General features: G+C 53.9%; 1 protein-coding gene across 7 annotated transcripts in view; it reads left to right on the forward strand.

Moving 5' to 3' along the window:
• ELF4 (E74 like ETS transcription factor 4) overlaps positions 1-13,248 on the forward strand; it is a 37,265-nt gene extending 24,017 nt beyond the window's left edge. For 3 of the 7 annotated variants that reach the window (XM_089904095.1, XM_089904094.1, XM_089904096.1), the window contains exons 2-10: positions 1,244-1,518; positions 5,425-5,596; positions 6,011-6,103; positions 7,468-7,659; positions 8,523-8,606; positions 8,683-8,875; positions 9,559-9,936; positions 10,780-11,338; positions 11,956-13,248. In XM_089904095.1, coding sequence (XP_089760221.1) covers positions 1,447-1,518; positions 5,425-5,596; positions 6,011-6,103; positions 7,468-7,659; positions 8,523-8,606; positions 8,683-8,875; positions 9,559-9,936; positions 10,780-11,338; positions 11,956-12,450 — 2,238 coding nt within the window. In that variant the 5' untranslated portion in view covers positions 1,244-1,446 and the 3' untranslated portion in view covers positions 12,451-13,248. Of the gene's footprint in view, positions 1-1,243; positions 1,519-5,424; positions 5,597-6,010; positions 6,104-7,467; positions 7,660-8,522; positions 8,607-8,682; positions 8,876-9,558; positions 9,937-10,779 lie in introns of all 7 variants that reach the window. The other 4 variants (XM_089904097.1, XR_016391276.1, XM_022561501.3 and 1 more) reach the window with 4 other exon arrangements.

Raw genomic sequence — 13,248 nt, forward strand, 5'->3', positions numbered from 1 at the left:
GGGGTCAAGTGTGTCGCTCCTCCTATGGTGCGTGGAGCCAGTTCTTCAGACGCTTATGGTTGAACCAGGCTGTTCGTAGACCTGCCACACCTACACACACGCGGGTACCACGCAGAGCAGAACCCTCGGGGCCAAAGCCGTGCTACCTGAGTGTTCGGGCTGGAGATGCTGACCGCGCTGGAGGGAGGGGCGTGGGAGGGGAGCCAGGGCTCTGGGAGGCAGGCCTGGGTGCTGCGCAGATGCCTAGAGAAGGGCAGCAAGCACAGGAAACAATCAGAGGCCCGGGTGCCATGTGAGCACCTGAGGTACAGACTGTGAGTGCCACAGAGGACAGATATGTGGACTGCAGCAGACAGATCTCCTGGAAGAGGGGGGCCCTGAGCTGGCCCTGGATGATGGGGAAGGTCCCCTGCGCCCTTCCCCCAGCTGCGGCTCTCCTCGCCGGTTCCCAGGGTGACAGTTCAGTCTTGAAACTGAAAGCAAAGCTAAACCAAGAGCACAAGCCACATACGGCACAGAGGCCATCATCTCTGGCGGGCGGCGGCGGTGGCTGGGTGGTGACGAGAGCGCAGGACATGCGGCCCACCTGTCCCTCTGTCTCCAGGCTCTCTGGAGGCGTGGTTGAGTCTGAGAGTCCCATCCCCTCAAGCAGGGTCAGGCTGTCACTGGCCCTGACAACACAACCCCTACAGTGAGACATGACTTCCACAGTGGACTCTGCCCTTCAGAACTCAGTGGCCTCTACTCCCAAGGCAAACCGAGCCAGGCAGAGCCTAGAAGACCATCCTGTGCGCCCAAATGTCCCCGCCCCAAGTCTCGCACGCAGATTCTTTCCCCAGCCAAGGGTACTGTAGGGATTCTTCATGCTCCATCCATGAGGCCAGATGGGCTGCCCCTGGCTTCCCCTGTGGCCGCATCCTGGGGATTAATCTTCAGAGTGGAGAGAGCCCGAACTCCCGCTATCTCTCACCTTCTCCAGAGGGCGTGGGAAGGGAGGGAGGCCAGCTCAGGTGCAGATGCTGGTGACCCAGACTGGCATCGAGGCTCAGCCTCTTCCCTCTCAAGGCGACTCAATTAACTTTCTCTTCTTCCTTCTTTCCTTACCTGCCTCCTTTTCTTTTCCCTCCCCCTTCTGCTCCCACTGTCCTCCACTTTTGGCTATCCCTCTTTTGGCAGTCTGTCCTAGGAACAGAGCTCAAGGAAGGTGACTTACTCACTGCCCCCATCTCTCCCTTCTCTGTAGGTCGCTCCTGCGCTTGGCCCAGCCCAGCATGCAGCCTTGAACCTGGCTTAGGCCACCACCTACTCCAGCTCTCTACAACCCCTATTTTACCGTGGCTCGTGGTGTGGGCTCTAGGCTCCAAGGTACAGCATCTCTTCATTTAGGAAACCCCACGCCTCCAGAGGGCCCTGCGGATCCTGCAGTCAGCTCTCTGAGAAGACAGCATGGCTATTACTCTGCAGCCCAGTGACCTGATCTTTGAGTTTGCAAGCAACGGAATGGATGACATCCACCAGGTATGGCCCCAGAGAACAGAACCTGGTCAGCCAGCGCAGACAATCAGATAGACACAGAGAGGCAGGCAGACAGCCAGTGAGCTGGCCGACCAGCCAGCTAGCCAGAAAGCAAATATTGTTGTTGTTTTAATGTATATTTTATTTATTCATTTATGTATGTTTATTTTTGGCTGCGTCGGGTCTTAGTTGCGGCACACGGGATATTCGTTGCGGCACGCAGGATCTTTTGTTGTGGTGCGCGGGTTCTTCGTTGCAGCGCTTGGACTTCTCTCTAGTTGTGGCATGCGGGTTTTCTCTCTCTAGATGAGGCATGCGGGCTCAGTAGTTGTGGCACGCGGTCTTAGTTGCCCCCGCAGCACGTGGGATCTTAGTTCCCTGACCAGGGATCAAACCCGCATCCCCTGCATTGGAAGGCAGATTCTTTACAGCTGGACCACCAGGGAAGTCCCAGTCAGCAAATATTGATCAAGCACCTACTAGGTTCAGGACATAGGGGCTGCTTGCCAGCCAGACTGTGCACCAACGCGTCCCATGCGGCCAGGCAGTAGTCATCGCGTGGTCATTTAGTGAGCTGGTTTTGCCCACGTGCAATTACAGGGCACGCATAGTTCCCAAGCCAGCCAAGCATCTGCTAAGTACACTAGCTGAACTGTCGGTCAGCAACGGGCTGAATGCACAAGTGTACGCTGACCTCCATGTGCATTTTTGGCCACTGTGCTTCACCTCCAGTGTCACAGTGAGAAAGGTGCTGGGACAACCACATAGCGGGACTGAGAACTGCCAGCTGGCACCGCAGGGTCCAGTCCAACCCCCAGCACCTTCAGACTCACGTCTCTAGCCCGGTGGATGAGCCCTTCCATAACCGTCTTTTCAGCCTCGATCTAAGGATTCAGGATAAACTGGAGATAGGTTCCTCTGGTGGGAGGAAATTGGAAAACAGGACAGGATTCTGGCACTCAGGCCCCCACTGCTCCATACCTTGCCTGGCACTAGGGTACTTACATGTACCCGTTGGATGGTGTCCTGGCACACTCATCCCTACCCTCCACTACCCTCCTTCCACACACTGGAGAAGAAGAGGCAGCCAGGTCCGGTAGAAGGAATGGAAGATTAGAAGTCCAAAGCCCTGGGTTCTGATCCCAGTGTGGCCACAGTGTCACCTGGGCAAGTCCTGTCCGCGACCCTGTCTGGCTGCCATCTCCCCATCTTCACCAAGAGGAGTCCAGCTGGATTATCTCCAAGGGCACCCCAGCCTAATTCTGATGCTGTCTATCCCAGATCCCTGTGAGGATGGGAAACTTTGTCCAATCTCTAGTGACCTACCAAAGGCTGCCCCCTAGTGGGCTTGGAGTACATGGTACTTTCTGTCCAGCTAGGTCTTAACCTAAAGTTGCTCAGTTTTATCCAGCATCTCTGGCGTGCCTAACCTCCTGGACGAAGGGAAGAAAAATCTAACTCTACCTGGGTTCTCAACTCCGCTAGTCACTTTTTAACTTGTTTCTAGTCCACTCAGCAATTATTTCTGTTCTTCATAAAGGCTGCTCTTCACCGAAGCTGTTCTTCCCTCCCAACCCCACGCCTGCCCCTCCACCCTCAGCAGACAGCCTCTCCTCCAATCCACAGAGAAGCTCAAACCCAAGGACGCCCTCACTTTCCCTCCCTTCTCCCTCTTAGCAATAACATCACCTGTTCCTATTTCCTTTCCTCCGGCCTGGGACAAAGAAGTGACCCTCTTCCTTCCAAGGGTAACACCTACCCCGGTGCTTAATCTCTTCTCTCCTGCCGCCTTCAAGACCTCACACCATCCATCACCTCCTCTCTCTCTTGTACCTTTCAGACCTCCCACACCTTTCTCCTCAACCTAGAACATTTTCATGTCTCCCCAACCCTAAAAGAAACCCTTTCCTCCCTTCTGCCAGCCTCCTCCAACATACCACCTTCTTAGGTCTGTTCTTCTCCCCAGTGTAGCCTCCACCCTCTGGGTTTACTTTTTCACCTCCCTTCTCTCACTCTTTTTAGGAAACAATTTTTGTTGCAAAGTATACTGTGAATACAAAAGAGGTAACATATAATGGAAAAGAATCTGAAAAAGAACATATATGTGTGTGTATATGTGTGTGTATGTATGTATAACTGCATCACTTTGCTGTACACTTGAAACTAACACAACATTGTAAATTAACTATACTTCAATTTTAAAAATGAATGCAAAAGAGTGCATAAATTATATATATATATATATTTAAAGAATAACTATAAAGTGAACAGGCATTAACTCACCACCCAGGCTAAGAAATAAAACGTTACTTGTCTCCTAGAAGCCCCTGATGCCTAAAGCACCTAATGAGAACCTACTGTATGCCAGACCCTGTTCTAAGTGCTTTATCTACATTGATCTGTTTAAAAACCCTATGGGGTCAATAATATGACCGCCCCAGTTTTATAAAGGAGGAAACCGATGCACAGAAAGGTTAGGTAACTTGCGCAAGATCACACTGCTCGTAAATAGCAGAGTTTGGTTTCAAACCCAGGTAGTCTGACTCTAGATCAGCACAGTCCAATAGAATTTTCTGAGATGCTAGAAATGCTCTAGATTTGCGCTGTCCAGTGTGGGGCCATGTGGCTATGGAGCACTTGAACTATGGCTGGTGCAACTGAAGAACTGAAATTTTAATCTTGAAAAAATGTACACAGTCACCGGTGGCTAGTGGCTATGGTACTGGACTGGTAGCTCTAGACTCTGTGGCCTTAATCACTACGCCCACCTGCCTGCCTCCCTCTGTCCGTCCTCCCTGAGATCTGTTGTAATGTGTTTTGGGACCCTAGCACTCCCCTGAAACTGCTCTAGCCAGGTGACTGCCCAGCGGCCAAACCCAAAGCCAGGATCTTATTCTTCTGGATCCTTCAGGAACATTAGGCAGAACTGAGCATTCTCATTCTTTTTTTCATGAAGAAAGAATTAACAGACTCATGAAAGAAAATTTGGAAAATACAGACAAGTAGAAAAGAAAAAAATCACCCAAAGTCCCACAACCAGAATATAATTATTATGAACATCCTGGTATATTTCCTTCTATTCGTCATTTTTAAAAAAACACTTGTGATTGCACTCATTTTTTAAATTTAGCTTTGTTTGATTTTAGAACAACTATGTCCTCTGGGGGTCAAATTCTTATCCCAATAATTTTATCCACTCCCAGGGATGAGCTCTTGGATACATATTTTTGACTCCCTGAGGTATCTCCATTTTAAGTATCTCAGTGGTACCTCCAACTCACCATATTCAGACACTTTCTCCCTTATCTTTCTCCAAAAACCTACTCCTCGTCATTCTGGGTTCCCCCTTAACAAGAGCAGTATCCCCATGCACCCACTGAATCAAACTGGAAATCAGAACCCTCTCCCCCATCCAGGCAGGGACTAGGCCCTTACCTTCCTACCTCTATAATGCCTCTGTTCTTCTGTCTTCATTCCTACTCTCATCACCACAGACTGAGCCCTAAGATGTTCACAATCTGAGCCCCTAACCCTGGTACCCAACCCTGAGCGTAGGCTGAGTCCCTCGCCCTTTTTGCCATTGACGAATCCTTTCCCACTGGCTTCAGAATGAGCTTTATCCTTCTCATAGACTGAGCACTAACCCTGTTCACCGATTAACCCATAACCACGACCAGTTAGAACTGTCTGCCCCTGGTTGAGTGCAGCTGGTACAGAGTTAACCCATCTCTATTCATTAAGGACCCACTCAAAGCATCACCTAGTGAGGCTGGACCCAGAGCAATGTCATGCCCTACAAAGGACAGCCCCTGAGGGGTCCAAGAATTAGGAATTGCAAGAAGGGTCAGTACGGAGGGCTTCCTGGGAGAGGCGGGTGAGCCCTGAACCAGATCCCTCTCTTTTCCGTAGCTGGAAGACCCCTCAGTGTTCCCAGCTGTGATCGTGGAGCAGGTCCCCTACCCCGAATTACTGCATCTGTACTCAGGCCTGGAGCTGGACGACGTTCACAATGGCATCATAACAGACGGGACCTTGTGCATGACTCAGGATCAGATCCTGGAGGGTAGTTTTTTGCTGGCAGGTCTGTTTCCTTCCTGGGCAGAGAAGGTGTGGAGGAGAAAGGGGTTCTGTCTTCAGGGAACAGTAGTCCACAATGGCTTCTAGTGACCCCACGCAGCCAAGGTCAAGGCCCCCAACAGTTGGAAATTAGATGGGGTGATTAGGATAAGCAGGAGGTAGTACCACTTCAGAGAGGAGGAAACCACCTAAATGGATTCATGATCTCCTGAGATGGAGCGGGACAGTGAGGGGAGACCAGCTGGGATGGGTGTAGAGAAAGGTGGAGAATCAGGGTGGGAGGCGCGCTGGTCCCCTCCCGGCTGCCCCCGGGCTCCTTAGCTCCATTCTCTGAGCTGGCCCTGGTTGTAGCTGCATCCACTGCCCTATGCCCTGAGGGAACTTTTCTTCTCCCCCATATCATGGAACCCGGCACCAGATGACAATGAAGCAACCTCGCAAACCATGTCAACCACTGAAGTCTTGCTGAACGTCGAGTCTCCCAATGACATCCTGGATGAGAAGCAGATCTGTAAGTTTGAACCCTGGCGCCTTAAGTTGAAGCAACACAAAATTCCCTTAAAAATATCACATCCGTGTATTAGATTCTCAGGGACATGTGTGCGCACCCACACCCACCCATATACACGTGCACATGCTCTTTGGCTGTGACTGGAATGGGAAGGGCAGGAAGGCACTGGAGACAAGCAAAGATGGCCAGGGTGACTGTTTGGGTTTTTTTTTTTTTTCTAGTTTTTCAATTATGGTAAAATACACATAACATAACATGGACCACCTGAACCATTTTTCAGTGTGCAGGTCCGTGGTATTAAGTACATTTGTTATGTTGTGCAGCCGCCACCATCCTCTCCAGAACACTTGCCACCTTGTAAAACTGAAAGTCTGTCCCCATGAAACACTAACTCCCCATTTCCCCTTCCCCTCAGCCCCTGGCCACCACCACTCTACTTTCTGTGTCAATGAATTCGACTCCTCTAGGGACCTCAGATAAGTAGAAGCTTACAGTACTTGTTTTGGAGGGACTGGCTCATTTCACTTATGTAATGTCCTCAAGGTCCATCCATGTATAGCATGTGTCAGAATTTCCTTCCTTTTTAAGGCTGAATACTATTGGCCAGGGTAACTTCAGGCCCCTCTGCTGTCTTGCTGAGCTCCCAGGAAGACTGTGCAGGGTGTGGCCTCTTCATCCCTTCACTATTCTGGGAGGTTGGCCCCTACCTCCCCCGATGGCCCCCGAGGCAGGCTTCTCCCTCAGCACCCCCCACGCACTTGCCGTGACTCCACAGGAGGATTCCTGGCCCCAACTGCCCCTTCCCAAGGAAGCACTGGGATACAGTGGGGGAAAGGAAGCCCTGAAGCTGCAAATTCTGAATCCTAGCATTCCTAATCCTGACTCTGTCACTAATATTCATTCAGGATTCAACAGATATTTTCTGAGTGCCTGCATGTACCAGGCATGTGTGACCAGCTTGCTGTGTGAACTTGGGCACATGCTCTGCCATCTCTGGGTCTCAGTTTCCTCACCAGAAAAGCAGAGGAATTGAGCTAAATGATGTCTAAGGCTCCTTCCGGTTGTGAAATGAGTAGATGACTAAATCAAGGTGGCCCTTTTCCTTGGGTGTCACCTGGAGCTTCCCCACCACCAGCAGTGCGCTATAAACGTGGCCGCCGTGATTGGGGCCAGCTCGTGCCCACAGCTCTGCAGATGTTTCCTCTCCTAGTGTTGTGAGACACGGGAGGCATTTTCAGGTGTATCCTGTGTCTGGGGCCGTGGGGAATGGCGCCTCGCCCCGCCCCGCCAGGAGCCCCTTGTTCTCTTGAGCACTGGGAGACCATGCCCTGGGCCGCACCCACCTCAGGCCTTTCTTCTTGCAGTCAGCACCTCCGAAGTGCTTCCAGACCCGGACCCTGCTCCAGCCGTCACTCTGCCCAGCTACCTGTTTCCTGTCTCTGAGCCCGACGCCCTGAACAGGGCTGGTGACACTGGTGGCCAGGAGGAGTGCTGTCTGGAGGAGAAGGTCCCCAGAGAAGAAAGTACCAAGAAGACTGGAAAATCAAAGAAGAGACGTAAGAGAGAGAAGGGGGGGGAGGAGAGGGAGAGTGTTCCTTTAGGGGGGTGGGCAGTAGGAGGGGCTCAGGGAGACCATAAGTAGGGGTGAGTGTCGGGGTGAGGTTCACAGACACATTTAAGAGAACAGCTCTCCGGTGTGGCGGGATGGACAGAAAGTCCTCCCTTCTGGAAAGACGGGCCCCATCAGGTGGCCTGCCCAAAGCCTGACATTTCCCAGGCCACCCCCATCTGCCCAGCAGATATGTAAACTCTTAAAAACCCAATGATCCCCATGGGTTGAATCCTGTACTGAGTGTTCAGACACCTGGCTTGGCGCCCTGGCCAGTCCCTGGCCCTCTGGGGGCCTCTGCCTCAACCCGTGCTCTTATCTTCCCTCTCGGAGCTTACGGAGCCGAGACCATGTATGGGAGAGGACTTTGGGCTTTCCCAAGCCCCAGTGTTATTGATTTACTCAGGCGATGGCTGGTTGATACTGCCGTGTCCGTGCGGCAACCAAACCCTGGTGCCACACTTATCCACACCACAGTCACGCCTTTAGGCTGCCTTTTTGTTTCAAAAATTAGGCGAGGCAGATTCTGATCTTCTAAAGGTGGCGCATCGGTAAGCACTCCATTGCCCACACAGGAGCAGTGTTCTGCTCTACCTTTGGGGCCTGAAAATGAGGGCTGGCCATTGGGCAGGTGCGGGCACCTGAAGGCTGTGCCTGTGGAGAGTGACCCGGGCCTCCCGACCTGCCTCTGCCTTGTCTGCCTCACCACCCTAACTTGGTGAGCGCTTGGGCCCTCCCTCCCAGGAGCCGCCCTTCAGCGCTCACCCTGGCTGGGCTCAGCCTCACCCTGCTCCCACCATCCCCCCACAGTCCGGAAGACCAAGGGCAACCGCAGTACCTCACCCGTCACTGACCCCAGCATCCCCATTCGGAAGAAATCGAAGGATGGCAAAGGTACGGCGGGGAGGCAGGTGAGGCGGGTAGGGAGCCGGGGGGCCTGGGCGCCCCCTCACCGCCTGCCACTCTGCAGGCAGCACCATCTACCTGTGGGAGTTCCTCCTCGCACTTCTGCAAGACCGGAACACCTGCCCCAAGTACATCAAGTGGACCCAGCGAGAGAAAGGCATCTTCAAGCTGGTGGATTCCAAAGCGGTGTCCAAGCTGTGGGGGAAGCAGAAGAACAAGCCTGACATGAACTATGAGACGATGGGACGGGCACTAAGGTAGGAGCCACTGCCCTGAGGAGTCACCAAGCTCTTCCTTCTGCCCAAGGAGTCCCGTCGCTAAGGGGCCTCCAATTTTCCCTGAAAAGACTGGGCTCTGGGTGGTGTGTAAGTGCCTCGCTCCTGTGGCCTGGGTCACCGGGACGCTCTTCCGAGGAGGGAATTCCTGTGACTCTCCCGTTTGCTTGCCCCCCAGCCCATTTCCCAGGTCCCGCCTGGGAGGGACAGTCCCCTTCCTCTTGCATTTCTGTCCTAGCCTTTTTTTCTTTTTAGAGCAGAAAGAGAACTTTAGGGCCCCCCATCCCCAAGAAGGGCTTCCTTCATATTCTGCAAGCTAGGGGTCCAGGAAGATGGGCCTGACTTACCCACGGTCGGTCTCTCAGGTTGGGGGACTGCTGAACCCCCATCGTCCACCCCTCCCATCCTTCACTCACCCCCGTCCTCTGCCCCAAAGCAGGATGGGGGTCAGCATTTGAAATCCCTGCTTGTGGACCCTTTGAGTCATCGGGGGGAGATATCAGAAATTTCATAAAAGCCTTCCAAGTCCGAGAGTTGGCCCTACCCCTTCCCTTGCCCTTGGGCTCCTGTCTGGCTCCCCGACCAGCCTCCACCTCGTGCGCACCCTGCCCGGGAGGGTGGTGTGTCCCTGGCTCACCCCCCACTTTCTGTCCCGTGTCCCACAGATATTACTACCAAAGAGGCATCCTTGCCAAAGTGGAAGGGCAGAGGCTGGTGTACCAGTTTAAGGAGATGCCCAAGGACCTGGTGGTGATTGAAGACGAGGATGAGAGAAGTGAAGTCCCAGCCACATCCCCTCAGGCCTCCACTCCCTCCACCTCGTCCAGCAGCACCACCCGGCGAGCCAGCTCCAGGGTATCATCCAGAGCTGCCCCGCATGGCAAGGGCGCCACTTCCTGGGAAAAGCCAAAGGTTCAGCACGTTGGTCTACAGCCATCTGCGAGTCTGGAATCGGGACTGTCTCTAGACGAGGAGATCCCCACTACCTCCACGGTGCTTGTCTCTCCACCAGAGAGCCAGGCCAAACGCACCAAAGCTGTGAGGTAAGTGCACCCAGGTCGTTCCAAGTCTTCCCATAGTACCTCGTGATGGGGAGCGTTTTCAGCTTCTTGCAAAGCTTCGCTCTCTCTCGGGTCTCCTGGGACCCTTGTGGCATCCCTGGGAAGCCAGTGGGACACTTGTTGGTTAAAAGAGGAAAAGTGACTTGCCTGAGGTCACACGCCAGTGTAACGGCCAAGCCAGCTGTTGACCTGGGGTGCTTCTCTTGCCAGCTGGGGCTGTTTCTGTTACCCCAGAGTGCTCCCCAAGCAGCCACCGGGAGCCTCCACTCCTGGGCTCATCCCCCCAAGGCTCCTCCACTCCAGAAAAGAGGCAACATCCTGCCTTCCTCAGGCCCTCCAAGCCCACCAGGAAAGCTCTTGCTACTTCTTGTCCACACTAAGGTGCCTCCAATTTTCCATGGAAACTTTGGGCTTCGTCTGGCTTATATGTATGTACCTGTCACTACGCTGGTGTGGGCCACAGGGATGCTCTTCTGAAGAGGGACGGCAGTAGAGTGGAGCGGTGACAAACACGAGCTCTGGAGTCAGAAAGCCTTGATGCGTCCCTGTTACTAGCTGTGTGGTCTAGGGCAAGTTACATAACCTCTCTGTTCCTGTTTCCTCACACAGTAAAATCAGATTGTTAATCTTATTCGACTCATGGCTGATCGGAAGATTGAGTGAAATCCTGCATGCCAGCCAGTTAGAATGATCCCTGATCTTTACTAAGTGCTCAACAAACGGTAGCCAAAGTGACGACAAAGAAAACGCCTTCAGCTCCGTTCCTCCTGTGCCCTCCTTCTGAGCCTCCTACCTGAACCAAATCCGTTTTCTATTTCTCCTCAGTACTTCTTCAGTGCCCAGCAACATCCACCTAGGAGTGGCCCCTGTCGGGTCAGGCTCGGCCTTGACCCTGCAGACCATCCCGCTGACCACAGTGCTGACCAACGGGCCTCCTGCCAGTACTACTGCTTCAACCCAGCTCGTTCTCCAGAGTGTTCCGCCTGCTTCGACCTTCAAGGACACCTTCACTTTGCAGGCCTCCTTCCCCCTGAACACCAGTTTCCAAGAGAACCAGGTGGCAGCACCAGGGGCTCCGCTGATTCTCAGTAGCCTCCCCCAAATTCTGGCTGGGGGCAACTGTCCGACCAATCCAGCACCACCCTCGGTCACAGGGGCTGGCCCAGCAGGGCCCAGCTCTCAGCCCCCCGGGACTGTGATTGCGGCCTTCATCAGGACTTCTGGTGCCACAGCAGCCCCTGGGGTCAAGGAGGGGCCTCTGAGGCCCTCCTCCTATGTACAGGGCATGATGACTGGGGCCCCCATGGAGGGGCTGCTGGTTCCTGAAGAGACCCTGAGGGAGCTCCTGAGGGATCAGGCTCACCTTCAGCCACTTCCAACCCAGGTAGTTGCAAGGGGTTCCCACAATCCGAGCCTTCTGGGAAACCAGACTTTCTCTCCTCCCAGCCGCCCCACTGTTGGGCTGACCCCGGTGGCTGAACTTGAGCTCTCCTCGGGCTCAGGGTCCCTGTTTACGGCTGAGCCTAGTGTGACCACATCTGGGAGCCTACTGACCAGATCCCCAACCCCAGCCCCCTTCTCCCCATTCAACCCCACTTCCCTCATTAAGATGGAGCCCCATGACATATAAACGGAGGGCTTGGGGGGAAGTGTGACCCACCAGGCAAAGTGGAGCAGCATTTGTATATGGACTTCCTCTAAGAGAGCCTGACTGAAGGAGTGCACCTGCCCTTATATTTCAGTGGGGGGTCAGTACACCACACCCCCGTGCCCCACCCCTGCCCGGCGTCACCATGGCCAAGACAGGCCCAGTCGGAGCATCCCTGGTGTCAGACCACAGCTTTCAAGAGCACTAGGGGCTATGTTCTTGTCGGGGTAATAGGCTGACTTGGTGACGGAGGGCAGACCTCCTGAGACGTCTGAAGCCCGGGCTGGGGTAGGGGCTTCGTGAGAAGAGTCTTTTTGCCTGACTGTATTTCACCATCTTCTTTCCCTCCACAGAGTACTTACTATCCCGTACGTGAATATCTCTGTATGTATTTGTGTGTACTCGTGGGTCTGTATCTCCATTTCTTTGGTGAGGACGGGGGTGTAGCTGTGAGGTCTTCAAGGGTGTGTGTCTCTCTGTGGGTCAGCCACAGAGATGGGGAATTTTCTGTTTTAAGGGAAAGCCTTCTCCGGTTCCCTTTGTACAAACCAAGATTCGGTTGTTCTGAGCCTATGGGGTACAGGTTGGAGCCCCCACATCTGGAGAGATGTCACAGAGCTGGAGCAGGTCCAGGGGAAGAGACCTTCGATGAGCATGTGTGTTGGGGAAGACGCTTTCTTCCTGGGGTCAGCCTCTTTGCCCACCAGTCATTAGCCAGCAGGCCGGAAACATCAGCTCCCCAGAGCACTTCGCTGAAGTGCCCCTCCAGGGGCAGACCCAGCCACAATGTCCCCGGGGGGAGGGGGGCTAAATTAGCTGGATGTTTGCGCCAAGGGCTCGGGCTGTAATACCAGCCTCCACGGGCGCCCTGCCCTGCACCCCGAATCCTGGCTTCCCTCTTGATTAATTTTGCCCCTGCCGCTTCCCTGCTGGCAGGCGGGGCCGGGGACAGTCGGATAATCCAGTAGCGGTGTGCTTTGGGCCCACCTCTGTCCCCGCTCGTGCCTACTTGCTGCTCAGCCTACTTTCTACTCCCCTCACAGGTCGGTCCACCCAGCCACTTCCGCGACCGCTGCAGCAGACCACCTCCAGTGGGCCGCGGCCCCTGACCTCCAGCTTTCTCACCTCACCCTGATTCCTCCTCCACGAAGACGGGAGCCAGCAGCTGTGAGCTCCCTGTTCCTCCTGTCTCTCCATGTGCCTTCCTTCCATCTTTCCTCTTTCTGAGAAGGGGTCAGCCAATTTTCTCTTGAAGTCAACCCCTCGGCCTGGGGCCTCCATCCCGTCCCCTGTCTCTTCTGTGAATTCGCTTTCCTCTCTCCGCCACGTTTCAGAGCCTGCCTAAGAGCACTAATATGTCAGCCTTGGAAACAGTGATATTATCTGGTGAATTTGGTTAATGTGAATCAGTGCCTCAGGACCTTTGCTATGTCCCTGGCACAAAACCAGCCACGTGACCTAACTACCTCCCCTGGTTGCCCTTCTCTCTCCTTCTGGTCACTGCCAAGCCCATTATCGTCCTCTTGTTCTCCCTCTTCTCCCCCCAGGAGGGAAGCATACATGGTTGTGCAGGTGTATTTCTCACACGTCTCCAGCGCTTGGCGTTAACGTGATTTTTTTCTAATAAAATCAGTTTATTATGACCA

The sequence above is a fragment of the Delphinapterus leucas genome, chromosome X, assembly GCF_059928025.1.
Source record: "Delphinapterus leucas isolate spDelLeu-1000000601 "Yukka" chromosome X, BTC_Dleu_Yukka2, whole genome shotgun sequence".
Taxonomy (NCBI): domain Eukaryota; kingdom Metazoa; phylum Chordata; class Mammalia; order Artiodactyla; family Monodontidae; genus Delphinapterus; species Delphinapterus leucas.